Genomic DNA, 8731 nt, shown 5'->3' with positions numbered 1-8731 from the left:
AGAGTGTAGAATTGCCTAAGAGAAAATAAACGTGGACAATAAATTACTTTATTGCTCTAGGAACAACTGGCTTCTTACAAATCAAAATTGGGATTAAATTAGAAACAGATTAGAAAATGCTTAGATGTAAGTGAACACAGTTTTGAACATCCATAATACCGTATCCCCCCCAGTCTTCCTACATAGAGGTGGTTCTTCTGACAAATAGCGCCTAGATTTTTTCCTCTCCTGTCAAACAAGTCGGCATCAGATTATTACATTAAAGACACTGTTTTACTTTATTTTGTGGTGTTAAAACGAAAAGAATTTAACTTTTTCACCTGGTCTGAGGAATGAGTTATGCTTGTATAATGAATCCTGAAGATGAAAGCATTACAAGCAACTATGACCCCTGCAAACTGAATGTGGAATTCCTAATGTAAACAATTTGAAAATAAAAATAACCATGCACTGAAATAATACCATGTATTAACTCATAAACCACCTTAAAAACTATGGCATGTACTATTAAATGTCTGAAATTAGAATTGCTGTTTTTAGGGCTTTTTTGGGGGGTGGTGTTGCCCAGTCATAGATAACACAGCTGTAAGATAGCCATTCCATTTTTTTAATTCAGATTAGCACCTTGTGTTCAACTCTAGTCTCTCGTAAGTACTTTTGAGCCACTAACCTGAATGAAAAAAATCCCTCCATTTTTCTTGTCTTGTCTATAATTTTGGCTTAGTAAACCCAATACAAAAGAACGTATTGCCTAGATTCCTCCTTTTCTGTGTGACTATCTCCTTAGAGCTATTTGGGTTCCTTTACTAGCAGATATTAAAGACTTAAATCTTGCTACCATCTAAATTTGGAGTACGCTACATCAGTGGTTTGGGGTATTTCTATTGTGACAAAGAATTATTAGCAAAAATATTATGAAGTCCATGACATGAGAGAGCATTGTTAAAATGGAAGACTCTGAAAAAGGAGGTGACTTCAGGTACTTCATACTAAATTCAAGTCCAGAAAATGAATCAGAATCTACAAACTATTGGTGCTAATAATGGGACCTACAAAGCATTTGATATTAGCCATGAGTCCGGGAACATGATTTTTAAAAAAGTAACATAACAGCAAAGAAAAGGTAACACAACAGCTGCAAGACAGCTATGACATTTGGGAAAAAGTAAAATATTACCTTTTTTCTAAGGTTAATTAACAATTTTAGAAAACCCACCAAAAATACTAGCCAAATTAGCTGCCAAAAGATTGTATGGTAATTAGTATTGGGATATGAAGTGTTTCAGAACTGAATGTGTAGTACCACCCAATGGTAATTTACTCCCCTGTGTGAGACAAACTGCTGTTTTTATTTTCCTCTCAGGCAAACGGAGTTTGCATGACAAAATCTAACTCAAAGAATTAACTGGCATCAACTTTTTGGCAATCTGAATAAAGAGATCGGCAGTGAGCATGTTTTGATACTGAACCAGCTTTTTACCTACAAGGTTGGACAGCACTACAGGTGAGAGCTAATGGGGCTTTCTGAGACTTTTTGCAGAGTACGAGCTGCCGAACAGCCCATGGGATAGAGTTCTGTCAATACGTAGGTAACTTCTGTCCCTAGCCTGTTATTGAAAACAGTCTTTTCACCATGTTATTGACAGATGCATACAACAAAATTCTGCTGTCTCTGCAGCAATTAATTCCCACGGGAAAGATTCCCAGTATGTTCAATTGGAAGCAATGACGATACTTGCCTTTCTCTCCTGGTGCTCCTCCATCATGCTTTCCGCTTCATTTGCGCTTTTAGGAAGCCCCCCTGCTTCCATTAAGTCTCTGATATTTTGGGTCCAATCAAGCATCTCCTTCATCTCCAAGTTAAACTTCTGCAACTGATACGAGGCTGCCAGCTTCTCCTTCCTGCCACACAATGTGCAGTTCAGCATTATCCAACACAGAATTATCTAGTTGCCTCTCCCTCCCCATTTGCAGAGTAAGGTATCCTAGGAGAAGCCTCTTGGCTTTCCCGTACAGCTCCTAACAGTCATCATGTTAAATCAAAATCACAGGAGATGCACACTGCCTTGGAAATAACATGCTTATTTTCTACATCAGTTCATTAGGACAAGAAAGGTGAAAAGGCCTTCATAGCTGTTGCTTCCAGCAATGATTACAGCTCAGGCCTAAGCCTTTCTTGTTTTGGAAAGATTCAGGAAAAAATATAATCTTCTAGAACCATCCAAAAATAAGTCTTTCACAAAGGCTTCATGATAGATTTAATCTGATAGTCTGGAGGCATTTTAGTAACATTATTTAGTGGGGTAAGCCACAAACTCGTTGTATTAGTTTTGCTGCAGTCACGTCAGTGGAACTTTTCTTGTACCAAGTCACTTGTTCCAATGCAGGTGTCTCAGCTGCCTGTATAAACTTTGTAAAGGATCCTCAAAAACTTTTAAAAGGGCCCTGGCAAGTATATTTGAGACCCCAGGGAGCAGCTTTGCTCCTGCTGAGAGATATTCAGACCACTAGAAGTCTTTACCTTTGTCTGGCCTGTCCCTGGAGTCGTAGCCAGTTGTTTTTCATCTCCTGTTGCTTCATAGTCAGTTTGTCATTTATGGATGGATTCCTTGTGGAAAGGCAGAAAGATTCCAATTCCAATGGCTGGGAAGAGATTTATAGTGGATGAATTTATGCCAAATGCTTATATTTTTCCTGAGTTTGCCTTTCAGGAAAAGTAGTTCATTTTAAGATCCCAGTTTTCAAAAGCAGGTACTTAAATTACAATAACAAAATATACAAAGGGACTTGTTATATCCACAAAAAATACATATGCAGTTGCGAGCAATCATCCATGTGAAGAAAGAGATGTGTGTGTTGCTTCACATGCACAAATGTTAATTTACAATTAAGAAAGCAGTTTTGCAGAAGAGGGACAAACATACAGGAAAATGAAGTGCTAATGGTAACCTCTATTAGCTTAATCTAACTAAGATGGGTAACAAAAGCCATGAAAATATGGCAGTACACAGAAGCAACCAGATTTGCCTTTCAGCAGAAGACTCAAAAATCATTTGTATCTATTTCAGCTAACAGAAGCACCAAAACACTACTTTTAGTGTAGACTTCTAGTTGATGCTGTTTTCCTTAACACAGCCTGATAAACAGTAATGAACACTCACCAACCCAGGTTTAAAGTTGGTATCTTTCTTGTAAAACTTCATCAAATTGATAAAATTGAAGAATTTTAATTATGCAGAAAGAAGAATACGCCAGGCTGGTTTAAATCCATAGGAAAAGTACAGATATTATACTTCGTACTTGGTATTTGTGGCAGCACCAAAAAACCCCCTTAAACCCAAACCTTGCTCATCTTTGTTTCCATGCAGCACTCCCTCATACAGCCTTGCTAATGCTATCTGTGGAATGCTGACTAGTAATCACCCACGTTTCATATGAGAATTAGCTAACAAAGTCACAATGTGTGAAGGTATCACACATGTTGTCACCATTTGTGTACTATTGGGAAGAAAAAGTTTAGAGAAAGTTTGCAAAAATATTTTCTATATGAAAAGGCTTAACACTCGGGCCAACAGTGAAAACTGTGAGAGGTTGTCATAGGATTTCTACTACTGTGGTTCAGCTGAAAACATTTCTTTTTATTAAAAATATGCAGTTATATAAGACGCATATTTAATGCTCAAGATTAGTCCTAAACGATGCAAACTGGCCATTTTGCAGAAGTGAGAGCTGATCAGGCAGGCAATTATAACCTAAGATTTCTGATTTGGTGTCTGTATCAGAAAACTACATACTCTGTGGGTTTTGCATTTTAGTTCTAAACAGAACTAGAGTCGTGATTTTGGTTCAAGTCAGTACAGAAACTGGGGAAAAGATGGAGAGTTGGAAAGAGCTACAGTTTCCAAAAGATATAGAACAGTCTAAACTGGCTTGTAGGTGAGGGCCAGAGAATCAACATGTTAAAAAGGGACTTCTCTTCTTAGATTTGGTGCATCAGGAAGAATAACATTTGACACAATAAAGTAGGATTAAGCAGCACAGTATTTTACTGAGAAGAAACCTGTGCTGCATTTGCATTGCAGTGCAATTCATACTAATGAATCTGAAGAGTCATGCAGATCTCTGCACCATGTTTCCAAGAAGCAAAAATGAACTTTTTTACAGTATCCTCTATACTTTCCCGCTTCTTACCTCCATTTTGGACTTAATTACATGGATTTCTCTCTCCATCTCTTCATGCCTTCGAATCAGGTTTTCCACACTTTCCACATCTTTCCCATAATCCAAGGCTTGTATCAGTACACTCTGGAGGGGGTAGTAGGATGTGCAAATGGTGAAGATGACAAAAAGCAAAAGGATCATATCTTAATTCTTTCAAATAGTCTCCTCCTTCCCTTCTTCATATTGCCATCTGAATGTTCTTATTGTCTTTTAAAATAACAACCGGGCACCCTATCTGCACTCCTTACAGAGATGGAACAAGAATTCACAACTCTCTGAACAGTCGCAATCCTACTTAAGGTGCCTCTGGCCATTCACATATAAAACAAAGACAGGAATGCTTCCCTGCATTTCTCAATCTTTCTTTTAGCCTTTTCTTCCATATTCCAAAACAGCCAAGTATTTCCCATTAAATTGGGGCACAGAAATTTTCAAGTGTGTTTTATGAAAATATGGAAAATAAAATTGACCCTTAGAATCCTACCAGAAATGAAATCCCAGACAATGAAGAAATACATTTGTAGAAGTTGTCATAAAAATTTCAAAACAACAGCCTTGTAACCTTAAGTAGTACCACTATGTATCTGCCTGCTGACTTACAGTTAAATTAATATCATTAGTTATGTGGATAAAATAATTGGTTCTTATATACCCTTTTTGTTCTACTAATCTCAAAATTATAATCCAGGATAGGCATTTTTACCTCCATTTTCTGAATGAATAAGATTTTTATACGACTTTTCAAGTTGCATATTTAATACGTCTGCATTGCAAAGCAGGGAGAGATATGCAAGGTAGCGTTGAATGAACTAGCTTTGAATCTGGAACACTAGAAGTTGCTATATTCAAGCTAAGTAGATAATTCAGAAGAAGCTCTACGGTAGCTCAGCTAACTGGCTTTTGGTACTCAGAACTGACTTGGCTCAGTACTGTCTGAAGGAGATGCAAACTTGATACACAGACAGCTATCAAAAGTCACTGCTGGATAGTCAGTATCTCTCTAGCAACCGGCATGCCTGGGTTTATCTCTGTTAGCAAAATAGAACATTTTCTCATTTCAATTAATCAAAATCTGAGAACTCACCTTCTCAGTAATTCTCTCTGTGATGTCATCAATTTCTCTGATTAAGGCATGAATCTCTAGGGCTCCCTCTAACTTCTTCCTGTATGCATTCAGGTTACCATGGAAACTGTTCCACCTTTTATTGAAAAAAATATTTTAGAGGTGTATTTTAGAGGTGAGGATTTCCATAACTGAGTTTCATGATGCTCAGATCTAAGTAAAAATACAGGATTTCTGAACTACCTTGTGTATTGATCCCCACTTCCCCACAATAGGGGACACATCACAGAGATAAAGCATTATCCGGACAAGACTATCTGGTTATATTTATTCCAATTTTTCAGGATGGCATGGGGCTTAAAAGCTAAAAAGTACTGATCTAGTTTCCTTAAACTCTCAATAACCTCCCAATCCCTATCTTCATGACTTTGGTTCTTAGCTAGTGGGCTGTAAAGTAGAAAAGCAATATGGACTTCACCAGGACAACTATGTGAACGGACGGAAGTGACTTAGCTTCATGGATCTAGTGTGTGAAGTGCTGTGAAACAGCATATTTGCTTCCAAGGCTAGAAACATGACTTTGGCCCTGCTGGATTAGAAATCCACTGGCTAACTGCTCTGAGAGTCTTGAAAGGCAATTCCAGTGCCTGATGTTTCGTAGCCATGATGTTAAAGGAGAAAATATATGTCACAATTCCTCCATTTATCCCAGCCCAAGACACCTAATTCTTCCCTTCTTGTTTTTGCTTTACACAGAAGCTTTAAAAGCATACTCACTTCTCATTGAGCTGCTTCCGGCGCTCATATATTGTCTTTGTTTCTTCCTTGTTCTGTCTCTCCAGTTTCATGGCCAGGGCATTGATAGCCCTGATGTGAGCATCATCCACTGTCGTCTCCTGTAAAGTGAGAAAAGGAACAAAGGTATGTGTTCGAAATGCTTATGACTGAGTTTTCCACCGAGACATGAAAAACAACAATAACAGCAACAAGCAAGAGCTTTACCTCACTACCAAACATTTCAGACACATGGGGTTTGCTCTACTACAACTGCTGGTGTTACCAGTCCCTGATGAGAAGGCAGTAAGGGCAAGAGAGGACATTAATGACTATAGATACAACAATGATCTAGGTCTAGACGAGGACCCTCGGAGCTTCATTCCTAAGCCAGGGCGCTCGTTTGTTAAAGAAACATAGGTGCAGTTGCTGGTTACATAGGCGGCTGCTGTGGAACAGCTGATGTGTGGCAGATTGTTCCTCTGTCAAACAGGTAGCAACTTGTGGCTCGTAGGCCTACTCACTGTTTTTTCGAGATAGACTTCTGTCTAGATGTGCCTTCTGTACTGGGGACAACAGGCTTAAAATCCATACAGCCTTGAGAAACCCAGACAGCCCATGCCATTGCCATTTTCTTCTAAAGCAACATCACTGCGTTTTAAAAGGTGTGCTAAGTCTTCGAGGCAACTTGCTTCCTTTGTACATACCATAGAAAGGATAATATTTGCACATTGCACATATAATCTGGACTATAGTAGAATAATTGTTCTTTTGGGGCATGACAGATGGCCAACACTGAACACTGCTCCAAGTTTCAAAAACATTCTCTATTTTTCTAAGACCAGTAAATCACAAGCTTAGTGGGAAGACATTAATCACTGGTGTAGTAGAAGCACAGCTGCAAGATGCCAGCACACTGTTAATAGAAGTATTGACTCCATTTGTATTTTATTTATGCTACATCCATACCAATGTGCGTGCCTCCATATGTGCTTTACTATTATACACAGCCATAAAGTAAACAAGAGAAACCAGCAGACAGCCAGATATTCTTCAGAAACTCCTCTCCTGGGAAATAATAGCAGCACAATGTGACAGAATGTAAGTTGAAAATCTGGCAGCCATCAATGCAGGATGATTGCTCCCTATCCTGATCTCAGTTTTGTCTAGTGGGGAAACCTAGACTGGATGGATGCGCACACTGTGCCAGGACCAGCCTGCTTCTGTTTGTATCACCCTGTGAAGTACTGTGTAACTAAGCATCAGCTATGAGGGTATCACTGTCCCAGCCTTTTTCTGTAGGAGTCATGTTCAGAGTGCTACAGGAGCAGTGGCTACAAGCTGATAGTATCTAAGGCCAAGAGTTTCCTGTGGCCCATAAAATCTACCCTATGCTGACTGGGACACTGGGTTGTTTCTGCCTCTCTTTCACCATCCTCCTTTTGGCTGGTACAACCTGTAGCAGAGCCCTTGCTCCATCCCTTAGCTCACAGTTCAGCTGGTGAGGGCTGAAGGGCCAATGAAAGCTCTCTTCACTAGTTCCCTGGTGCTGAAGCTTGAATATTTTGGCTCTCTACCCAAAGGCAGTACTAATGCACTGTCACGGGAAATTCTGCCGGCCTCTGGAAGGGGGAGCTCAGGGTTTTCTCCCAGGTCAGGCATATCTATACTGTTACTTTGCATAGAAGAGGATTGTCCCCTTCTGCTATTAGGCAACAGAAATAGAAGATGGGAGCTGCCATAACAGGAATTGGCAACAAAATAACAGGCAAACAAAGGATAAAGAGTATTAGGAGAGAACATTAGAGTAAGTCTCTCTCACAAAGTCCCAATACATCTCTTTCCAGACCTTCCTCACAGCTTCCAGACTAGCAAATCAGCAGAATGATCTTTCCTGCATGATGACCTGTTAGTCCACGTCTGTAGCAGTTCACACAAAGAGACAGAACAAGAGACTGCTGCAAATGCATCCCCTCGATGTATGCCTCACAGCTCTCATGGTGGGAGCTGAAGCACATCACAAGGAGGCCCTTGTTGTGGCAGGGCCTGTTCCCCAGCATTCCCAAGGTTTGGTGCCCAGGTTAGCACATCTCACTGGGGGCAAGAGAGGCAGCTGGCATGACTGAGCACCACAAAAGAGGGTCAGAGATCTCAGCACAGAAAGGTGAACTGGGCAGCTGTCTTATCACATGGCTGCTATCCAAAGTGCAAACCATTGCTCTATTTTACTAAATGTCTGATTATTAACGTTATGATTCATGACCTACCATATGTGCTGTATGAACAAAGTCCCCCAAATATATGTGCTTTATTTGGATGAAGGAATATGAGAAACTTGACAGTTAGGAGGAGGGGAAAGGAGAAATAAAGGAGGGAAATGGAGAAAGTGATCAATTTTTTTTTTACGGGCTTGTTCGTGGAAGATCTATATCAACTTTCAGATTCAAACAAACATGGCTGAAACAACCATTTTTAATCCATTTTTGGGTGGAACTCACTGTGACTTGTGGACTGTATGAACCAAACTGGAAATTTGCTCAAATTCAGGCTCATATAGCCAGCTTTCCAGTCATGTAATGCAATCCAAAATTTTAGGTTTAGACATTATCAAAGCAGACGGCACAATGAGGGAAAATTCTATCTATTTTAATGGCTTATAAAGTGGTAATGCTT

The 8731-nt window shown here is 39.6% G+C and overlaps 1 protein-coding gene across 1 annotated transcript in view; it reads right to left on the bottom strand.

Moving 5' to 3' along the window:
• LOC104081677 (spectrin beta chain, non-erythrocytic 5-like) overlaps positions 1-8731 on the bottom strand; it is a gene marked incomplete at its 5' end in the record, with an annotated part of 56044 nt that overhangs the window by 25938 nt on the left and 21375 nt on the right. Inside the window, 5 exon segments of the mRNA XM_009584516.1 lie at positions 1740-1902; positions 2522-2643; positions 4192-4305; positions 5306-5420; positions 6062-6180. Coding sequence (XP_009582811.1) covers positions 1740-1902; positions 2522-2643; positions 4192-4305; positions 5306-5420; positions 6062-6180 — 633 coding nt within the window.

This window comes from Fulmarus glacialis, unplaced genomic scaffold (assembly GCF_000690835.1).
Source record: "Fulmarus glacialis isolate BGI_N327 unplaced genomic scaffold, ASM69083v1 scaffold6019, whole genome shotgun sequence".
Taxonomy (NCBI): domain Eukaryota; kingdom Metazoa; phylum Chordata; class Aves; order Procellariiformes; family Procellariidae; genus Fulmarus; species Fulmarus glacialis.
Note: the sequence above shows the minus strand (reverse complement) of the source record. Positions and strands in the feature narration are given on the sequence as shown.